The sequence below is a fragment of the Python bivittatus genome, unplaced genomic scaffold (genome assembly GCF_059951505.1).
Source record: "Python bivittatus isolate LINGU-HERP-01145 unplaced genomic scaffold, Pbiv_v1 ctg000070_np1212, whole genome shotgun sequence".
NCBI lineage: Eukaryota > Metazoa > Chordata > Lepidosauria > Squamata > Pythonidae > Python > Python bivittatus.
Window position 1 is genome coordinate 7,458,277 of NW_028277034.1, and position 23,458 is coordinate 7,481,734.

A 23,458-nucleotide genomic window follows, 5' to 3' on the forward strand; every position below is an offset into this window, starting at 1 on the left:
TATGCCTATTCAGAAAGACTCTGCAATGATTTCAGTGGGGTTTACTTCTGCATGAGCACAGGCTTCAGCTTTAACATAGAAAGACTTATGTTGGATCAAAAACACTTAAGTAATCCAGCATCCCATTTCCTACAGCAACCAATCAGAAGCCAGCAGAAATGCTCATTAGTATGAAAGAAAGGGAACAGCTCTCTCCTGCTGATGCTTCCCAGAACTGGTATTTGGAGACAGATAACTCTTTTCCTGGAGATAAAATACAGACGTGATGATTAATAGCCACTGATTCTTTAGTTCCTTTTCATTTCCACCACAAACTGTGGGATTCAATAGCTCACTGGATGACTTTCATAGCACACGGTTGGGAGGACAGTGAAAGGAAAACTTGGACTTTTCACTCACCACAAATATTCAAGAGCTATAGGTCAAGGGGAAGGGGCCAGCAAGTCTGGTTTCTCAGTGATATTATGAAGCTGAATGTTCAGCTTTCATTTTAAATACCTAAAGAATATTTGATTTTTTTCAGTGTATAGTTGCCCTGGTTGTTATTACTTGTTTCCGTTCTAGAGCATTTAGAATTCTGGGAAGTTTTTTTTAATAGAGCAATTATTTAATTACTATGTTCAGATTAAAGAAAAGACACAAGACAACTATGAATAATAGTATTTGTTCTTTTCAAGGTAGGAAAAAAACTTAACCAAAAAATAATGTTTACTATCTGATACATACAACTTAAATAACATTTATATCAAATTTTAGTTTACATTTTATACATATCATCAGTAAATATCTTATCAGTTAGTTCTTATATTTATAAAACCCTCAAGGTAGATAGCTATATCTAACACATTTCCCTCAGCCACAAAACTTTTATTTCTTTGAGCTGTTACTGTTTGCAGTCCAGAAAGTTCATTCACCTTGCTTTTGTGCAGCTAATATGACATCACACGGGGATTCGTGTAATTAGTTGCATTTAATGATCTGAAATGTAAATGCAAGGAAGTGTCACAAGATTTAATTGATATATACATTCTATTTTCCCCAGGTAAAAATTCCCTTCTCAAGAGTGCCTGAAATCTACTATTCTGGATCTTATGGATTATCTAGTAATACTCCAAGTTTTGATTTTTTTTTTCTTCAATCAAATGTAATACAGCATTTTTTTCTAACTCAGATCCTATGAAGTTCAGATTAAAAGCAATTTGCTTTCAGCCACTGACCCCAAACATTTTTCTCTCAGATTTTTTTCAGCCAGTTGCTCAGTATAGCAATATTTTGTGACGTAGGCTTATGTTTATTTTTCCAGAATATAAATTTCCTCTTCTCCCACTCTATTTCTCATAACTCATTGTATTCCATCATACTGGATTAGCATCACACTTCCTTGGTAGCTAACAAAAGGTGCAAAGCAGGAAAGAAGGTAGGTGTGTGTGTGTATGTGGTATGACAACCACTAAATTATTTGACAGGACTGAATATTCATTCATTTGCCTGAATAAGAATATAAGTTAGGCAATCTTCATGTTATAGCCATTTCATTAAAGTTACCATCAGCTTATCAGGTTCTATGATAAGCTATTTCTTGAGGGGGGGTTCAGCTCCCGTTCTTGCAGATGTTTGCACAAAGAGAGAAACCACATACTACTTAGCAAGCAAATTTCTTGAATGTCAAGCCTTGGAGAGTTCAAAGCAGCTTTAAACAGACTGATGTTAAGTGCAGATCTGGCCTGTAAAACAGGTATCCTATAAAAATAAACCTAATATTCTTGCTTTCTGTGTGCCTTTAGAGACACACATTTTTCATTTCAAAGAAGTGAGGATGAAAGGCAATGGATGAAGCAGTAAATGGGTTTGGTGGAAACAAGGACTGGTTGCAATAGAAAGATACAGAGCAGCATAGTGAGTGGTGTTAGTGTAAATTAGTCTTAGCTCTTTCCTTTTTTTTTTTTCTTTATGTCATATTTTTTCTTTGACTTACTATTTCTTACTCCTTTTCAGTGCTCTGCTTAGGGCTGCACGCCCCAAAAGGTGGGTAGGTACGTATGTAAAGAAGTTTTGTTATGACTGTTTTGAGTTACAGTGCATTTGGCCTAATAAGTCAGGCACAGTGTAGATTCTTAATGATTTTATTAGGGTCAGCTAATTCTACCAGGCTATGGCTGTGAGAGCTGGACCATAAAAAAGGCCAAGCGCCGAAGAATTGATGCCTTTGAACTGTGGTGCTGGAGAAGACTCTTGAGAGTCCCCTGGACTGCTAGGAGGTCAAACCAGTCAATCTTAAAGGAAATCAACCCTGATTGCTCATTGGAAGGATCGATAATGAAGCTCAAGCTCAGATATTTTGGTCACCTAATGCGAAGAGAGATCTCTTTGGAGAAGACCCTGATGCTGGGAAAGATTGAAGGCAAAAGGAGAAGAGGACGGCAGAGGATGAGATGGTTAGATAGCATCACTGAAGCAATGAGCATGAAACTGAGCAAACTCAGGGAGGCAGTGAAGGACAGGAAGGCCTGGCGCAATATGGTTCATGGGGTCACGAAGAGTCGGACACGACTTAACGACTAAACAACAACAACAATTCTACCAGGACACCACATTTAAATAAACAGCACTTAATTATTCTATTATTCACCAGTGCCAGGATTCAAGCTTCAACTACATAAAATAGAACAAAAACTCTTCAACCCATCTGAAACACATTTCCCTCCCAAATGAGTAAATAGCAAGAGAGTCTTCATAGAACAATATATAGAAATTAAGGGAACAGCTACCAGGTTGGAGCATATCTACTGCAGAAGTTTTCCTAGAAATTAAATAGTGCAGTTAGGCAATACTTACTTTTCAATGTTTAAGGCCATAATACTTCTTACTGGTCTGCTCTTAGTACCAGGGTTAGGGTGAAACACTGTTCCTTGTTTATTAGTTGTGACAGCCCTGGGCAACCTAACCCCATATGGGTCTGCAGTATGGGTTGGAAATGGATCAAACGTGCCTGCTTTCATCCCTCCTGGCTAGAAGGACAAGAAGAAATGTTAAATACTGCAGACTTAGGAAAGAATACTTCACCCACACCAAACACTATGTATGGATTTAGCAATGTTATTGAGCTGGGTGCAAAGTAATATGAAGGTACAGCATCATGTTTCTCAGAGAATCACAGAGTTACAAGGGCTGGCCTCTTGTATAAATATAGTATAAATAGGGTCAGTCCTGAATAGTATTTGGATGTGGCATCACTACGAAATGCCAGGGCTATAGGCCAGGCTAGGGGGAAAAAATCCTAAAAAGGTGACTGTAAACCATTTCTGTACTATTGCCAAGGTAACAGTGTGAACATACTCTAAGTCACCAAGAGTCAAGCTTAACCTGAAGGAATCTTTTATCGTTTTAATGTAGCATTTGAATTATAGTATTAGCCAAATACTAGATGACCTAATTTAGTTAACACAATAATCTATTTTTCCTTCAAGATGTACTTATCTGACTTCCACAACAACACTGTGAGGGAAGGCTAGAAACAGTACTGAACAGTACTTCAGCCTTTGTGCACCTGACAGCCAAGCAGAAATTTGAACTTAGGTCTTCCTGATCTAAATTCATGGCTACCTACTCTGCTTAAGCCACACTGGGATGTAAAATTAAGGCAGGAACCTTGATTTAATACACAATTATAGCTACACACATTGCAGTAAATCATAATTTAACTTTGGTTACTGAATACACTGCACCTGAATGGGTTCAAACAATATGCTAGCCAAAAGCCATGGTTTACAACCATAATGGTTTGATTCATACAACACATTAAGCATGACAGTGTGTGTTTGGTTTTGGTTCATCACAGATGAGCATCTATGGAAATTTTTCTTTGGTTCTTGTTGCTGATTTTATTTCTAATTATGGTTTCCTAGATCTAACTGCACCTTGTGAAGGAAGGGGTTCCAGGATGGGTCACCTCTTAGATCTCTATTTGGATTAAATCTGAATAAGCTACGATGATTCCATAGACATACTATTTTCCAAAATTACGTGGGATTTTATTTTTTTCCTCATAAATATAGCCCACTACATTGCAGTAAATACCACACATATCATCTTTTCTTAGCTAAAGGAAAATATCTGCAATAAAAAATTATTGAGAAGTTTGTTAACAACCACACCTTTTTAGCTGGAGAGCTTGGTTTAAAAGGTTGTTGAACTGGTATTTTTGTAAGTGGCTTTTTTGGTGCAGGCAACGGCTTGTCATCATGGTAAGGATTCATATCAAAATATTCTCGGGGAAAGAGATTTAGCTTGAATGGTCCACCTTTCATCAGATGACGATGTTCTTCAGATATTTTCTGGGCAAATCAGAAATGGAAGATGTCACACTGGATTCTCCAACTGCTTATCTAAAGCTAGAGACAAGATTAAGGCTGTAATTCTGTGCTCGCTTACTTCAGGGTAAGCCATATTCAGCTGTGATTATTCCTAAGCAAACGTACATGGGATTGCATTTCTGAATTTATAAATGCAGTAAGTGGTAGGAAATTAGTATTAATTAGCATTAGAGACATATTTATATCCGAAGATTAACAATTTGTAGCAACGTATGTAGAAGACAAGACCTCAGTCATCACAACATCAAAGCAAATATGTACAAGAAGGAAATGTTCTTCACTGTAGTAATAAAAAACAGTATGGATTTCCCTATTTCCCTTCCTTCACCACTTAAAGGGGCCTTCCATAACAGGGTTTCACATTAAGGATACAAGTTTAATCCATATATGGCTCTAATGCAGTCCACACCACTTCTGGGACAGTATCCATAATTTTTTGGCTGACAGAGTCAATCTTAACAATGAGAGGTGCAAAGACCCACCATCCAACCACTTACCATATTGATGACATCAAAAATATTTAACTATTGAGATTGGAAAATAATAATTAATAAATTAATAAAACAGAATATACAGTTTCCACATATATTGAAATAATATGCAAAAATATTCTTATTTCTTTATCAAAGAAAGATTAATGATGTATAATTTTATGATATGATGTAAAATAAGATCCAATTAGAAAGGATAGACTATATTATCAATCTAGATAAAATAAAATAAAAATTCAATTGAATTTTACCTTAAAATTTATTCTTCCTATGTCATATAATTCAACTGAATGCATGTATGGTTTACCTATGGTGAGATTTGGATACCTAGATACCAAAATAAAACAGTGGTTAACAGCAACATTCAACTATCTTTTACATTTTAAAAATGATATATTTGATATTATACTTCTGGAATGTTTTACCCATAGCCAGTTCCTTTCTTCCCTGGATTGGTATATAGATTTTTCCCTGGTTGTACATATGGAATCTTATCTTTTGATTGACCACTGAAGTAGGCACATGGGCCACCAATTGTTCCATAGTATGTTCCTATACCACACCTGAGATACAGAAAGAATATAGAGATTAGCATTCCCTATTAAATGTGCAATTTATTGTAACATAAGCTATTTGTTTGCTTCAGATAAACTAGTTACAATCCCAGTATATCTGTTCTATTCAGAGTGACTGCCCTGTGTTTAAAAAAATACATTAAAGTGCAATGATATTTACTCTTAATTGGAATTAAGGCCAAATGAAGTCAGTGGACTTACTTTTGAATAGACACATATACATATTGGAATCTGCTTTAAAGTATATAGGTTAGATTGGGTAGACAATCCTCAGGCCACACTCAGCCCCTATGTTCATTCTTGCAGCTTCTGGAACACCAAAAACTCTGCAGCATTTTTTTTTTCAAAGAAAGAGGGGAAAATAGGTGCACTAAGTCTTTATTAGATTTAATACTCTTCCTTTGGCAAAAATCACCCCCCAGACTTCCTAAACAGTAAAAAAGTGATGGAGAAATGAGCCCTGCTCTCTCTGATGAGGCCACTATGCTACTTTATGCCAACTTTGATTACCTTTATTTAGAAAAAACAAGAGGTGATTCCCTGACAGGGAAAAATTGCCCATCCCTGGTTAGGTAAACATTGTAGCGTAAATCTGATTTCTATACCTGGATTCATTCATAATACTAAGCCAGAGGCAAGCAACGTAGATGCAGTTCTCCCAGATCCCTTTTTGAGACCTTTCAGGCTCTCTCAGATTGCATAGCCAAAATATGATAGACACACCACAATTTACTTTATTTGCTTATCTGGTATGCTTGCAGAAATAAGCCATCAGTTATTCTATAGTTTTGACTGTACACTTCCCAGCAGCCCTTGGGAGCCTTTATAAAAAAAAAAAAGCTTGTCCCTCATATGCAAACTAAACCATAAACCATGGTATGCAAACCACAGTGGCTGGGTTTATATATCACACTAAAGGAAAATGAAATAAGCCACTTAGCACAGTATGGATCCAACCTATTTTTGGCTGCTTATTGTGTTGTACTTTGCTGTTTGATTTTTCTTTTCTTGCTCATACCATTTCAGAGCAAGTGCTCTGGTCCAATGTATTATAGGTAATCCTTTCTCTCCTGGTGATACCTTTGTTATGCAAAAGTGGAGCAGTCTTCCCCAATCTGGTATCCTTTGCATATGCCAGATTTCTTCCCATCCTTCCCCACCCACCATGGTCCACTGTGGAATATGGGAATTAAACTATAACACATGGTAGTTCAGAATCAGAGAAACATCTCCATAGATTTTCCCTACATCCTTCAAAATGTGCCCATCACTCCCATCTTTCATATTCAGAGTGGTTCCTAGAAATGACTTCTGGGATGTTTAAGAAAATTGGCAGAAATTAAAATAAGCCATCTCAGAGGAAGAAAGGTATTTTTGGCACTAGGGGGAATCTGGAGAAAAAGAAGGTTAGAATTATTAGAATATGGAAGCAGAGATCCAGTGATAAATATTTGTTTACCAGGAAATGAAATATCCTGCCAGGTTTGTGGCAACTTAGATATCAAAGGTATCCTTAAAGTATGTTTTTAAATGAAAATATCAATATAAGTAGACAAAAGCCATATAGCATTTATATTACAGTAATATCTTTTCCAGAACTTACGGCAATTTCTCTCCATTACTGGGAAGAAAGGGTCTGCTTCCCAGGTTTTTTTTTGACTCAGCCAATCGGTATCTTCTCCTTAACTGAACAGGATTTGAATAACTTTCACCTTCAAAAACCCGTGAAAACTGAAGATCAAAATATCCTGCTTGGGTGCCTCCTTTCTCTTTGCTACCACCAGGTAGCATTTGTTTATTCTTGCTTGCAGCTTCATTAAAAGGGCCTTTAAAATAAGAAAACGATTTTAGTACTGATTCAATTATTATAGCACCCTTTGTTTTAAATTCTGCCATGGAGAAAGCAGCTAAAAAACTGCATGGAAATGTCTATAAAGTCATCAGAGTTGAGTTTCACTCAAGGAAGATTGTATTTACTTTGCTTTATATTTTGCATATGAGCTGTTTTGAATTTGAATATGAAAACATATGAATTGTTTTCAATACTTGCTCTAAGAACCAGCTTTCAATACAAATCATCATGTATGACCATTAAAAAGATTATGCTGAGGTTTGAACGAAAAAATACTTGTTCAAACCTGGTCTTTTTCCTTAAAGATTCAGCATTTGTTCCCAAAGGTAGATGTTACAGATCAGAAAAGCTAGTTCTACCATTGTAGGGAGAAGAGAATGCTCCATTCCCAAGAGTTCGAAAATCTCACTGCCTAAAATATGAATAACTATCTTACAGAGAACACTGAAAAGAAACAACCAAGCAAAAACAAAACATAGTCTGTCCCATTAGGACAGCATAAAACCTGTAAATAACACATTTCTATCTGAAACCCCCAATGAAAATCCTTTAAGTCTAACTTCTACTCCTAAAGAAATTATCCAAACAGACAAACAAGAAAAGATATCCATCCAGATAATAAAGTATTGAAAACACATTTCCCCAAATCTATAGAAGGATCCTAGACACACAAGGAAGCAACATGTAAAATTAAAGCAACTAGGGATAAATAGAGATGGCAAAGAATAAGAGCCATTTAGAACAAAATTGACTAATATGCCAGTTTTCTAGGGGGATACAGCAAGAGCAGAGAATTACAGTGGCACCCTGAATTAAATTAATCATCTAGGTGTCAACTAGGACATCTATAAACATATCAGGCATAAAGACAGTGTCAGTGTCATTGCCTTGTATTTTGTGAAGGTAAATCAATCTACCGTAGCCATCCCATCTTAGCTCCACTCCATGTTCCATCCCACATGTTGGATTTGTCAAATGTAGGGAAGGCCCTTCTTGTAGTACAATGAGGTCAGTCCATGCTCCTGTATTGATGAATACAACAGAAAAAATGTACTTACGGTTAAATGGTGAGGCATATTTATCACCAATGGTAATATATTCCATTTCACTGAAGAGGCCAATCCTCTCCATGTCTGTTTTTCCCGTTTCAGAAGGCATGTTTACTTCTGTATGGTAACTTTCTACTCTAGAAAATGTTCAGATGTCTTACACTTCCTAGAAAGAAAAGGGATACACATTTACATGCTTCATTCTTTAAATTACTGACTTCAAAACAATGATTGTGAATCCAATGTTCCTAAAGAACTGGTGTAAGTAGGACAGCAAATATCAAAAATCTCATTAAATATGAAGTTCCAGGTATTTTACTTTTCTACCTTATCTTCATATTCAAATTCCAAAGACTCAAACCAATAAAATACAATAGCAAAAAGGACATGTATCCGGCAAAAGGACAAGCTCTAGGTATCCCTACTGCTTCTCAGCCTTTTCATTAAGATCAAGTGTGGTAAGTATCCCTGTCTAGATTAATTGTATATTTATTTTACAACTCAATATATGCTTTTCTGAAAAAGTGTTTTTTCAAACAGAGCACAATGAAAATGGGGGGGGGGGGTTTGTTGTTTTTTACAATCACAGCATAATAGAACTTTCTGATGATAAATTCATTGGAATATATTTATCTAAAGTTTTCATCAAAATGAAAACTTTAGATAAATCAAAAGATTTAAAGATTATTCTGGGATTATTCTGGGACAACCTTTAAAGCCTGGTATTTTAAACCTAACCTAACCATATAGAACTGGAGAGCTTTTACTGAACCCTACCCCCTTACAGTAATCTACAGCTGTGGCTAGTCTTGAAAACCTAAGCGTTTCCTGTGAAATTGGCCAAGTTCGGATCCCTGACACGAGTCTGAATAAAGACCAAACCCCGGCCTTCCAGTCATGGGTCAAGCAGTAAAAGAAAAAGAAGAAAAAAGCTTCACCAAAACATTCACTGAATTACTGTATCAGCTGTTTGCGAATCGCAAGGGTGCCTGAAATCCTCTTGGACCCCACCCCGTGCAAGTCGTACCAATACACGAGCTGTGCCACACTTTTTTTTTTTTTTTGCACAACAGTTTACTGCACCTTCCCCCAAAGCACTGCAGATTTACGAAACTAGTACATTAATCTAACTATGGAATCCCTCTGCCCGCTGTATCAAATAGATACGAGGTACACGCTAAGCACGGAGAGGACGCCTGGAAGCGAGGGCTTGGCAGGGGATACCCGGAGGGAATTAGGCATTTTGGGATGCCCTCCCTTCCTTTAACTTTCTGGCTCCCAGGCACCAATGGGCAGGCTCAGCCTGGCTGGAGATGGGGCGCTCCGCAGCCAGGACTTGAGGGCGCCAGCTTGCAAAAGGCTCCCCTCAGCTACCGCTTTCCTCGGGGTCTCCGACAGATAACTCACCCTCGCGCTTTCCTCCCTCCTTCGCTCTCCCTCCCCCACGCAAGAAAGGCTAGTTGGCTCAGCAGGAAAGACCGCCTCCTTCGCCCCTCTCTTCCCAGCCCTCCATGCTCGCAGCGCTTGGTTCCTCCCGCCCTCGAACACTCTTTGTTGATGCACAGTTGCCGTGGTTTCGAGGGGCGCCTCTCCCGGCCCTCCTCGCTCCGCCCCGTCCGATGATGTCATGGCAAAGGATCCCGCCAGCGGCGGCGCCTTGAGAGTGGAGCACGTCGGGAAACGTAGTTCGGCAGCTTCAACGACACAAGCGGAAAAGCTCCGCGGCCCCGTCGTCGCGTCGCTTGGTTTGTTGTGCCGAGAGAGAGAGAGAGAGAGAGAGAGAGAGAGAGAGAGAAGAGCGGAAGAGTGACGTGTCAGCTTGTGGGGGAGGAGCCTCGATCGGGGGGAGGAGCATGCCGCTGCCGCGATCGCTTCCTCCCAGCTTGACGCTGACGGACGTGGTAAGTGAGGCTGGTGGTTCCCGCCGCCGCTCTGCAATTGGGACGGGCATCCCTGTCTCGGCTGCCTCGAGAGCAGCGGGGCCTCTGCGGAGCCCCCGATCCCCAGCGCTTCCTCAGGTCAGGAAGCAGCTGTTGCCCGGTCAGCTTCGGCTGGGGGGGGCATCAGGGGCCGCCTGCAACCCCCACTTGGTCCCAGGTGCAGTTAGACACAGAAGAGCTGCTCGTGCCCGGTCGGTCGCACAGGCAGTTTGACCCAACGGGTTTGCATTTCTGTTATTTCCTAGACTTATACGGCTGCCCACTGCGCAGGAGCGCCTCTGAGGGCCTTAACCTTTTGAAGAAGCTTGACAGCAAGGAGTTAAAAATAAAGCTAGAATAAGATGATAAAATAATAAACCGTTTGGGATGTTAAAAAACAACAGGGAATAACAGAATCACAGAGATAACCATAATAACAGAAGCAACCAAGGCCAGCTAAGATGTACAGGTAGTCCTCATTTAGCAACCACAGTTGGGACTGGAAATTTAGTCATTAAGCAAAGCAGTCGCTAAGTGGGAAATCACATGACTGCAACTGTACTTACAATTTCACACAGGACAACACATACTAACTGACTGTAATGGTGAAGACGTGATTGAGAGAGAGATGCTGCATGGGTCATAAATGGGGGCATTGGTCACAAAGTTACTTTTTCATCACTGTCATAGCTGTGAATGGTCACTGTCTGAGGCAGTCACTAAATGAGTACTACCTGTATCTCATTTAAGGGTCTTACACTCCATGTGGGGTCATCCTGTGGCCTGGGGATGCACACAATCTCCATATTCCTTGTGCAGATCCTGGAACTTATGACCATTATTACTACAAGTTAGGAACTGGTACCTACTACTGTGAAGCAAGAAACACTGTAGCAGAAACCCTAAAATAGGCTTAACATTTAAAAAAACAAAAGAAACCTCCCAAACCATCCCCACAAATATCCTGGAGAAAAAATAAAAATGGGAAGTCCTCTTCACATATGTAGCATGATCCCCCACACTTTGGACTATTGCCAGACTCACTGAGGCCTTGATCACTCCAGAATGGTTAGGATGGTTCCCAATCTTGGGCCAATGTATTGTGGGAACTCAATCTCTATAATTTGATAGCTTAGGATAATGTGTGAGCATAGCATTATGTCTTACTCAACCAGCTGTGGATAAAAAAATCATGGTAATTGAAAATCATTCAGTTGCTAGATTTTCAGATGGTAGGTTGAATCTTTGAGCCACATCCCATGACAATTTATGAAAATTTTCAACCAACCCAGGAACAGTTCAGTTAATTGTTTTTTCTCTCCTCCTCCCTCCAATAGGTCATCTTAGAAACTATGGACATACTTTTTAGAATAAGAGGAGGCCTGGATTTTGCATTTCAGTTAGCCACTACTGATGGTGAGTCTGTAGAAATACCAGACACTGTGTTATATTATAAAGAATCTTTCTGTAGAAAAGTTGGAAAGGTAATTTTGACCCCACTGTATCAACAAAAACTATTTTAGCAAAATTAGTATGAGAAACACATTTTTTGGAATAATATAACTGGGCAGGTTCATTCAGAAGCAAGTCCTACTCTTCTCAGTAGAACTTTCTCCTTTCCAAGTATATTAAGGACCGAAGCCCAGATGGCTAGGCAGTTTACTTCATAGGTTTTCTGCTCTTATTAGGAAATTCTTTCATGTTGAAATGCTTAACTGAGAACCACTTCTTCCATTTTCTAGTTAAGGGATAAGCACACGATTGTTCCTTATCTTCTTTCTAAGATAATTCTGACTACCTAAAATCTACAGCTAGCTCCCTGTCCATTTCATCTCTTTTTCCTTTCTCTGTTGGTTTCAGATTCTTCCACAAAAGAGGCACTGAAATACATTTTCAGGGATGTTTCAGCCAAACTGGCTTCTGATGTGCTGGTATTCAGGATTTGTCACAGCCCAGTATATTTGTGGCCAAACAGTGGGATGAACTCAATGGCAACTGAGCTTTCAGATGACTCTGCCTGTAAGGAGATACTACAGTTTATTCAGTGAGTATGGCTAGACAAAAATAATAATGCTCTTGTGGGTGGGGATGGAGGTAATATAATAATTGGTCATTATACATTCATTCTGCCACTGTTTTCCAGATTTGAACAAGATGGGACTAAACACAGGTTTTCAAGAAAGAAAGATAAAAAGTTACAAGAGGTGGTATGTATATCTTTCCTTGCTATAGCATGTACTCTCCTATAAAGTGAAAAAAGAATCCATTATTTCCAAGTCTGTTTCTTGATTAGGCAAGTCTTTGTGAAAAGCATAATATATTTAGTCTTTTTTCTTTTGAAATCAATATTGGGTTTTTTAATTTATATTGGAAATTGACTCCTAGGAAAGGTGATGGGTTTCCCTCCCTGCCACTTTTCTGATCTAACTTTTTCCCCCCACATTGTGACTTCATCTGCTGGGGAAACAGTACCTCTGGAGTGATTTAGATTACAATGTGTACATTAAAATCTTCTTTATTTTCAGCCAACTATAGTAAATATTGATCTCATGTTGGAAATTACAACATCATTGGAGCCTTTGGCTCCAGTCATTGAAAAGGAAAGCAAAGAGCATCACTACGTAAGCATGACATTGCCAGTTGATGTTGTTGTCTCTGTTTCTCCTGAAGAAACATGGCGCAAGTAAGTAGGTTCTGTAACTGAGGGTGTATTTTTAACCTTTCTTTAGCTTGTTTCTATTGTAGGATTATGCACATCCCAAATCTTCGAATGGTGAGAATTTTCAGGCATGCAACTTTAATGTAGGTTTGTTCTCCTTTATAGTGAGTTTTATAGTTATCAGCTGGTGTAGGCATTTGGTAGCATTTTCATTTATTCATTTGTTAAAAAACTCTGTCTCCTTTGTCATTAAAAAATTCAAAAACAGGTTGCAATGAATTAAAAACCAACAATTAATGTTAATACACAACTAAGTCAGAAAGGCATAGGACCACAATTTAACTGAAAGACCGGTTGATGCTTCAGATAGAAAAGGTTTCTGCCAGCTGTAGTTGAACAGTGAGGGAATTCACAATTGGGGCATTTGGAGTAGAAACTCCCACATGTTGGTCCCCATAGAGCAAGTTCCACACAGATGTGGCATCTATAACTAGGGTTATATCAAACACAGGTCCTAAGCTGCCTCAAACTTCATATGTCACTACAAATACTTTGCAGTGCCCTCAAACGGGGATACATTTTTAATAGTAACTTGCCCTTTACAACAGCCTACCCCCAATATCGTGTTCTAGCTGGAGCAACATCACTAATGCATTGCTATAATTCAGTCTTAATATTACTGTTCATTTACAAATACAGTTTGAAGAATATTTAGAAGCACAATGTAAAGTAGTTTGCCTGATATCCCAAAATGTATTGCTTCAAAATTGGATTTCACCTGCAGAATCCTGAAATGCTTCCTGAGGAACACTGCACCTTTTTCTAAAATGGATTAGGAATCCAGTATAAGAGTCAGATTCTTAAAAACTTGTAGTTAGTTCTCTAGGTTTGCTGTATGAATGCATTACAGTATAGCCTCATTTGACAGTACAAATGAATTGAAAGGCAGATATCAATTTCCAAAATGTATTTGGAGACCAAGCATGTAAATCAGACAGTACACTGCTAAACATCTTTACCAGTGCATGTTCTGTAACATCTATAGGAATTGCTTTACTCTCAGTGCAGAAGATCTAATGAATGGAATATGGGAAAAAATTATTCTCCCTTGATGTTTTACAGTGTGAGAAGCCTCCTAGTGAATGCAATTCACACACAGCTAGCAGATGTGGAAAGATGCATTTTGCAACATATGAGAGGAACATCAGTTGTGGTGCCTGAACAATTTCATTTCATGTTACCAGGAAAAAAACATCTAGTAACAGTTTCATTTCCTACAGGCATTTCTGACGATCAGCTGGAGACTTACAGAAAGGTATCTGATGCTAAGCAAAATATTTTGAATGATTAAACTTTTATTGATCCTTAAATCATACAAGGTTACTAATACATGTTTCCCTTCCTCTGAACATGAATTTCAAGAGTTGATTTGATTCTAATGCATGTAAGGTGTTTTACTTTTTTGTAAGTAAAAGAATTGAAGTATAAAAGAGTAGGGCAGGAAGCCTCATGGGTTCCAAGGAAGGAAATTTGTAACAGACAAAAGAAAACATTGTGCATAATTATTCTGGGAATTCTCTATTGTAGGATTTGGTAATGGCCACTAGCTTGGTTGGCTTTAAAAGCAGCTTAGATGCATTAATGGAGGGCAGACAGATTCAGAGTTACCTCCAGCGTGTGGCAGCGTGTCTCCAAATAGTAGTAGCGGGAATAACGATGGGAGAGGATCTAACCGCACTTCTTGTTTGTGACACCCTAGAACCATCTGGCTGGCAAGTGTGAAAAACAAAATGTTGACCAAAGATGGCCCTTGGCCTGATTGAGCAGGACTACAGTATTTATGTTCTTAAGTGTGTGTGAAAAAATTCTGCCCCTAGATTAAGGATGCTCCTTTGCTTGAATGTGGATTTGGCTAAAATTTGTGATTGGTTTCTCATTCTGTAATGGCTGTTTTGGTTGATTTTAATTTCTCTCTTTTGTTTGGTTGGTTTGGTATATTTTCTAAATTGCTTTGACTGTATCAATACAGGGAAAGAGCTTTCTGGCCTCCTAGTGAATCAAATGTATCAAATGATCTTTCCATAGTAAGAGCTCATTATAGGGAAGGTACTTAATATTATAACATGCCAGTTTTGTACTAATGACAAAAAAGCAATTCACTAAGCTATAATAAAACAGTCTTAATTTTGAAAGTATAGTCAATGTAAAGCAGAAAAAAATGGATGGTTCTTTTAATTGATTTACTCACTCATCCTCGCCCATGTTTGCCTTGCATTTAGGAGTTACATGGGCAATTTAATCTACCACTTGATAGGCCTTATTTCCGAAGAGCTAATGCCTACCACTTTCCTGATGAACCTTTTAAAGATGGGTATCTCAGAAACCCACATCTGCATCTCAATCCACCTGGAATAGAGTCTGGTATGGTGAGTTTCATTTGTCCATTTCCTTGTTCTAATTTCAAGTCTAATGGCTGACCCTTACTTTCTGCTTGCCCCAGCATGAGGGCAGCCCACTGATCTTTTGGGGAGGGCAGGAATGGATGATGTCTTCCTCAGCCTGCCCCTTGGCTGCTGGGAAGGGGACCTCCACCCATCAAAAGTAGTGTTTTCCCTCTCCACTGGTGTAAGCAGTCTACCCGCTGCACTTCATTCCATCCTAACAAATGCCTCCATTCCACTTGGTGGAGGCATGCTCTGGCAGGTTTATGCACCACCCTACTCCCACCCACCCCCACCTTTGACAGCCTTTTTGTACTGGGCTGCCTACTGTGAAAGGCTGTACCTTTGGAGGAGTGGGGGGATCTTTTGGTTTGGGGATTAGTAAAATGTTGTTTCTTTGTTGTTTTTTAAAAACTGGGGTGAAATTGACAAGAGTTCTGCCAACTTTCCCTTTTTAGCCCATGAAAAACTGTTGTTCTCCCCACCCCCCCGCCATTCTAAAAGACCCACCCACAGAAGGAAAAGAGTTGACACCTGCTTTCCCTGGCATAGGTGGGAGAGGAAAAGAAGCAGGAGGATCCACAAATTGGGGGCCATGAGAACCACAGTCCAAAAAGAAACCCTGGCCATCAGAGTGGCCAAAATGAAGAAATGGGGGGTAGAAGATGAAAAAGGATTTCTTAAGCTGGCTTCATTTCCAGCTGGTTTATGTGTGGGAGACAAGCAGCTGAAGGTTGCAGTGCAGAAAAGCCCTAAGGCAGCTAAAACTAGAGACTGAGAACAGAAGCTACAGATACAAATATCAGATTTTTCTTCCTCTGCCTGTGAGTCAACATTAACAGAAATTAAAGGCACCCAACCATCAGTCCTCATCTACTGGCGTACACTTTTGTTTCTGATTTGTTCAAAAGCGGTTGGCTAGATCTTGTTGGGAAATCTCACAAAGTTCTCTTTGTACACCTTGACTTTTTAGAGGAATCCTTGCTCCCGAACTTTAATTTGAAAGCAGAATTGCTGTGATATCTTCTCTTAGCAGCTGTTCCAACTGGGAGCATCAGGAGAGACAGACTCATTCCATGGCCTTAATCATCACGAATCCCCACTTGCAGACCTTCTTCCCTAATTTAACTTGAACAACCTTTAACTTAAAAATAGCCTTTAAACTTGAAAATTTAGCTTGAATATTCAAACAACAACAAATTATTTTCAGTTTCATTATATATCTATATTTATATCTTTATCTATATATCTCAAAGGCAATATGTTAACTCTTATGCAAACTTATCCTAACATGTATAAACTGTGCTCTTTTTTTCGGACACAGGTATATTTGGTGTATGGCACATATAGTTATCATCATTACATGCAAGATTGTATTGATGATAATGGATGGGGCTGTGCTTATCGATCTCTGCAGACTATATGTTCCTGGTTCAGGCATCAGGGATACACAGACAAAGCAATACCTACACACAAGGAGATACAGCAGGTATAGGTGATTTCTAAATTTGGATTCCATGGAGGAAACAGCTACTACTAATGGAATATTTTATTTAAGCACTTCTGCCCACACTAGTTCTAAATCAGTAGTGTATGAACTTTTCCAGGCTGAGGGCCATCTTTGGCTATGGGGAGCATCTTTGACTTTGGGAGCAAGCCAGGTGCCTTATACCCAAAAGTTGGGGTTGGGGTCAGGACAAAAATTAATTTTGATTTCACTTATATTTACATATAATTACATTTAAATATTGTTAATGTAAGTACTCTCTAGTCCCATAACTAATCACATTTTTCTTCTATGAAATGAAAAATTACCATGTGATAATTTTTGGTGGTTTTAGGAACGGTACCTGACTAAAGGCAATGGCAGCTATCCATTATGATGCCAAAATTATGAAACATGTATCATATAGCAATACAAGCTTCCCTTCTGTATTTGCATAAATGTTGCACGCAAGTATGTAAGAAATAGAGTTTGCACTGCAGCATTGTGATTTTTTCTTTCTTTTCCCCCACTCCAGACACCTATGTACCCAACATTTTGGTGTCCACATGTAGCTCTCAGCCTTCTGAAGGTGGCCTGCCTTATAAGCAACTCTTTGTTCTAGATTGTAGATTATGAATGTGCTCCATCACTGCAGTAATTCATAAGATTACCAAGTCTTTGCTTAAGCCTGGTTCTCACCAAGCTGTAAATCTGTTCCTCATTTGTACCAATTTAGATTTCAGCTTGAGGCTCACTTGTTGGAATATCTGGTGGCTGGTTTTCTACATTTTACATTTTAATAGTGACCCTACAGTAGCTACAAGTAAACTCTAGGAGGAGCAATTCAAGTGTGAGAGGTTTGTGTGACCTTGTAAATGATCTGCTAATATTGATGTAGCCAAAGAAACTTATGCTTATTATATTACACAACTATTTTGCATGAAGCACTGAGCTAATTTAATTTTTAAAAATAAAATCCCCTTCTTACCCCTTGGCCTCTAATAAATTGGATTTGATAGAATCCTGTGCAACTGACTGTTATTCTATTCCATCTCTCTCTTGTGACACGATTGAAGGCACTTGTTAATGTTGGAGACAAGCCACCCAACTTTCTTGGATCATGCCAATGGATTGGTTCTATTGAAGTGCAACTTGTGCTGAGTCAGCTATTAGGGATAACTTCAAAGATACTGTTTGTCAGGTAAGACTACGTAGCAATCACCAACAATTTTGTGTTAATTTACTTTTATATATGGTACACCTTTGAGCTTTTTAGAGGAAAGACAGTATAAAAATGAAGTGATTGAAAAATAAGGATTTGCAGGTAAATTTTTCAAGGAACACACTATTCATGTACTACTAAACCACAGGTAAAGCTCATATCTCTGTCTTACAAGACTTTGGAGTCAGTACCTGCATGAGTACTGATTATGTACTTTGTTGATTAGTAAAATCTTACAAAAATCTATTAATTCTAGAGGGCTTAACATAATGGCAGTTAACTTTAAAATGGCATTAGGAAAGTAGTATTTTCTTTCGTACTCAACCCAATCTTGGTACTGTTGGTGTAATAATTAGCATAGTAAAATTGATTCCATATACATAATTTATTTCCTTTTTTCCTAGCTATTGTACAGATAGCATACAGTGTGATTTAGACCTTATTAAGACATTACAGCAGGAAGACAGTCCCAAAGATGTCTTAAGCAACTTCAGAGTGAAAACCAAGTTCTATAATCTACATTCAGAATTGGTGCTCTGACAAATACAACTTAATCTATCTCATTATAGGCAAATGAATATGGTGTAGTGTTTGTTCATACCTGATACTTGTCAGTTCACATATTTACATTAGTGTATGGTGGATCCATATCAACACTGCCCAGGTGAGAGCCAGTGTGATGTGGTGGTGTTACAATGGACTGGCATCAGGAAGACTTGGTTCAGGTCCCTTCTCAGCTAGAGAACCTCACTGGGTGACGTTAGGTCAACCATTCCCTCTTAGACCAATCTACTTCACTGTTGTTGTGGGAAAAATGAGAGGAAGATGTGCTATGTGCATTACCTAGGCTCCTCAACAAAAGGTGGGATAAAGGCAGGCAGGCAGGCTGGATGGGAGATGTATCCAGAAAATAACAAAATTAAGGCTTAATTAATTGTGCATAAAATTATGGGGGCATTAGGTGAAACATCACAGTTTCTTGACTTTTTTGTGACAATTACATTGTTAAAGTTACATGGAGGGGACCTGATTTGACTCTAATTGATGGAACCTGAGAATGGGGGCTGCTATATTTCATTATACCTCTTTCTCAAATTCCCAGTGCTAAATTACCATTAGTGCTAATAGTGCTAGCATTAGTGCTAATTATATTTTTTTTGTTCATAGCCAGGGATCTGAACTGGCCTCTCAAGGAAGAGAACTTGCTAATCATTTCAAGACTGAAGGAACACCAGTGATGATTGGTAATTTTTTTTATTTAAAATATTTTACTGGCAGTTTATGAATTGGACTGAAGATCCTGATTTGCTTTTTGACTCCCCGGAACAATATTATTTTAGAATGTGTATTAGAATGTTCACTCATTTTTTAAAAAAACATGATTCTGGAAAGTTATGAAGTTTATAAAGAGCTACAAACTATCTGTTCCTGCAGATGACAGAGAGCATCCTCCAGCTTCATTTTGAAATGTTGCAGGCATTGGAATACCTGCTCATGTGATATGCTATAAATGTGTGTGCCATTCTTCCTTCTGTATGGCTTTTTTTAAGTGCAAAGATCTGTCTGCCCAGAATTTTGTGGTGTTTCCCAATTAACGTGTGAACCTGCCAGCTCCATGTTAATTCAATTTGAGTCCTACCATGACAACATACCTGGTTCACACATTATGCTAAGCCATAATGTAGTTTGTTTTGGGCTTAGTTTTACAGCACCTTTGCTTTTCTGGAGCATAGTGTACTTATTCTGTATTAAAAGTTACAGAAGAGGTTGACAAAGTGCGTAAGTTGAAAGTTTAAGAGGCAGGAAAATTAAGATGGAAAAGAGCTGAACTTTTGTTCAGCCAGAATTCTTTGGCCTATTTACTTGAACTGTAATTAGTAAATTTGCTTTTGTAGAATGAAAATCAAATTAACATTCTAGAATTATGTCACTTTCTTTTACATTCTTAGAAATTCTGCATTACTTTCTGTTTAAACCTCAATTTTATTATAGCAATTGACAGAATTATTTTTGTTCAATTCTTTCTTTCCTAGTAAAAATGGGGAGGGACTTATAACGACTTTCATTATCACAGGGTTCATTGGTATTTATAGGAAATTTCATGCTGGTTGAAAATGAATCTGCTACTATTATAAATAATTCACAACAAAAAATGTTTGAAAGTTTGGCTCAGCAAAAGAGAGCAAGTTTTCAAACTCTTTTAAGGGAAAAAAACCCAGGATAAATATGCTAATAATATCAAACAATCTGTAGAAATTTCCAAAGTTGACTTTTCCCAGGCTATTCTCAAGTTCTCATTTGATCATATTGTTTCAAGGTACTCTAGGGGTATTTTAATTTTTTTTTTTTTACTTTAACCATCTACAGATAAAACAATATGTATTTAATAATGAAAAAATAAGGTAATGCTTAATAAGCATGCTTCTGTTTTTCAAGTATTTGAAATATATTACCACATTCTAAAAAAAGAAACCTTGATCTATAACTGTGGGCTGGTTGGTTGGTTGGTTTCCCACTCCAATTCTAAGGAATGTATTATGCTATGCCAAATATTAATAAACCAGATTATGGTTTGTGTGATACAAGGTATGTGCAATTTCTTCCCCTTCTTCCTTATGATTACAGAAAAAGAAATATGTTTGCCATTCCTAAGATCCATGTTTACAATTAATGTCTAAAATGAGTCTGCCCTTAAGAATAATAAACATGATTTAGAAATTATGAGGTTTAAACCATAATTGGAATAGATCTTATTTACATCTAATTATTACGTTTGTAGGATTCAGTGATTGTAGGATTCAAAGCAAGAAAATTACAAAGTGAATATTCTCTTTCATTAAAATAAGCTACAATGAATACAGTGCAATATATTTCTGAGGAAATGTATATAACAATATATAGTTAAAAGGCTGAATTAATTAAAAAAATTAAACACAGGATTGAGAATCATGGCTTTATTTTAGCTTATTATCTTATTGGATTGTTTTTAAGCAACTTGATAGGAAAACCCCCCGCTGACCTGTGATTTCCTTTCCGTTCCTGTGTTGCAGTGCCTAAAGAAAAAAGATCTTAGGATCTTTGGCAAGATAAAAGATAATAGAGCATCTGACACTGATTGTTTCTGTGCCTTTTTGGAAAGGAATAGCCCTCAATTGGACATAATTTCCAAACACAACTGTGTGTAGTGGCCTTCTAAATTATCCATACATTGTGTTCTTTGCTATTTATTTTGACAAATGAAAGAGGTAGCAAGGATATACTCCTGTTAAGCATGTTCTCTTTATAAACTTTATAAAAATATTTTTATCAAGGATGGTACTTACCATATGGTTGGGAAGCAGGGTTGACCTCCATTCCCAAAGGCTATGTAAGTTGTGTGACCTACAAGGTGCATACCACCATCTGATCATGAAGAAAGTCCACATGGAAGTTCTGTCTTGCTAAAAGGGAGGAAACCATTGCACAAAGCAGTCCCTAATTGGGAATCAATGTGTTCATTATGCAGCAAAGGACACTGAAAATAAGCTGTATATATTGGTGGTCCAACAATAGTAATTTGCAATTGAATGCACTGCTTCAGCTTGTATGTTTTCTCTTGCCTTCCCAATATAGGTGGTGGAGTCTTGGCCCACACTATATTAGGGGTAGCATGGAATGAGATCACCGGGCACATTAAATTTTTGATTCTGGACCCACATTACACTGGTGCTGAGGATCTGCATGTTATATTAGAAAAGGTGAGTCTCCTTTCACGTTTGACTCAACTGCCAAAAACAGAGATTTTATTGTTTTGTTTGTTTAAGTACTGCATCCATACTCACTGTTCATAAATGTGTTGGTATTTTGTATAAAATTCCCAATTTTAATTTCCACATAGGAGAAAGGTCTTGTTAAAGAAATATATTACTGTACTGTGATAACACACCATTTTGTTTAAATTAACCTATGAACCAATGCAACCACGTTCACAAAATCCTCTTGAACACTGCTGCTTTCTTCAGTACAAACTGGAAATATCTTAAATAGAAAATAGTTTAGCATATTGAAACTGAATTTAAATTAGTTTTAAAACATGTATAGCTTCCATATTTTTTTCTCATTACAGAGAGTCAGAATAAAGTGTTTTTTTTCTCTTTTAGCCAGAACAGAATGTATACTGTTATTTGTAAATTTTTCTCTTGAACAGTGAGAATAATCTTGAAACCATGTTCAAGTTACTGATTTCAAATTCTGCTTTGACTCACTTTTCTGGGGAAAAAAATCTCAGCATGTTTTCATAAGCTCCAACTAGGATGACCCTAACACACAATGTTCTGGGTGAACTGTTACACATTTGAAACTTACTTTGGTTTTCTATTGACTTATTAAAAGTCTGCGAAACAGTTGCTTACAGATTTTTTGTGTGTGTGGTTTTAAGAAAATAATTATATTACTTCTGGTTTTAAATTCAGCGTATTGCTTTATTCTTAACCTTTTCTTTTTTAAACAAATTCAGTAGCTTCTTTCAGTAAAGTATCAGATTAAACACATTGTTGAGTTAGATGCAATCCCTAATATTGGGAAATCAAAATGGAAACAAAAGCTGTTTTTTTAATATTAAACTATCAAAAGTTAATGTTCCCTTTGAATTGAGGTTGAGTCCTGACTATTTTAAGGGCACATCCATCAATTCAGTGTAATTTCTTGGCAATAATTGTTTTGCCATTTGTTACCCAAATTCAACCAATAAGAGTTCATCTCTGGCAAAGGCTGTTTTCTGTTTTTATGCATAGCTTTATTTTATTTATGACTGGGAGTTTACTGGCCATACTTATGTTGTAAACACACACCTAGTGAACAAAGCCATAAGCCAAATACAATCCTGTTATTTCAAAATGCATAAACTTGCTGCTGAGTAGCTTTGATTATAGCTTTAAAGCATTTTGTGCATGTATGAATATATAAAACAAAAACCAACTCTTTCACTAACATGCCAGCAATGGATTAAAGCATTGAATTTCTTTTTCTCTCCCCTTTTTTACAGGGTTGGTGTGGCTGGAAGGGTCCAGATTTTTGGAACAAAGATGCTTATTATAATCTGTGTCTACCTCAGCGACCAAAATGTATCTGAATACCTGTGTTGAATGATACATACTGTAATAAACTAGCTACTTTCTGTATATATAATGATTTATTTGTATTTAATATCAAGATTCTCATGATACCCCCACTGAAATAAAAGTACTGCTCCAGTATTTCATAGTGCAAATTATGTATAAGATTATTTTTCAAATAAAATCTGATTATATCCTATTAATTTTGAACAGCTTTTTGCTTTTATCATCTAATATTAACAACTCAGTTCTATACCTGTCTTTTGAAAATGACATACCCCCAGTTTAATGTTGAATA

At 37.6% G+C, this 23,458-nt stretch overlaps 2 protein-coding genes across 3 annotated transcripts; one reads left to right on the plus strand and one right to left on the minus strand.

Annotated features, from left to right (window-relative positions):
- Positions 1-425: 425 nt before the first annotated feature.
- CFAP96 (cilia and flagella associated protein 96) lies at positions 426-10,079 on the minus strand. Its single transcript, XM_007423694.4, has 8 exons — positions 9,748-10,079; positions 8,350-8,506; positions 7,043-7,265; positions 5,290-5,427; positions 5,116-5,191; positions 4,155-4,334; positions 2,836-3,008; positions 426-978 (listed from the first exon to the last, which is right to left on the minus strand). Exons 2-8 carry the CDS (start codon positions 8,447-8,449, stop codon positions 930-932), a joined length of 939 nt encoding a protein of 312 aa, XP_007423756.2. The 5' UTR covers positions 8,450-8,506; positions 9,748-10,079; the 3' UTR covers positions 426-929.
- Positions 10,068-23,359, plus strand: UFSP2 (UFM1 specific peptidase 2). Of its 2 annotated transcripts, XM_007423696.4 has the most exons (12): positions 10,068-10,241; positions 11,597-11,675; positions 12,120-12,303; positions 12,403-12,466; positions 12,785-12,942; positions 14,041-14,233; positions 15,198-15,344; positions 16,684-16,848; positions 17,922-18,046; positions 19,235-19,311; positions 21,680-21,804; positions 23,091-23,359. In XM_007423696.4, the coding sequence occupies exons 1-12, from the start codon at positions 10,194-10,196 to the stop codon at positions 23,175-23,177; spliced, it is 1,452 nt and encodes a 483-aa protein (XP_007423758.2). In that variant the 5' UTR covers positions 10,068-10,193; the 3' UTR covers positions 23,178-23,359. The 2 variants fall into 2 exon arrangements, with proteins under 2 accessions (XP_007423758.2, XP_015742791.2); XM_015887305.3 differs by lacking the exon at positions 23,091-23,359 and having other exon boundaries at positions 19,239-19,311; positions 21,680-21,805.
- Positions 23,360-23,458: the final 99 nt, after the last annotated feature.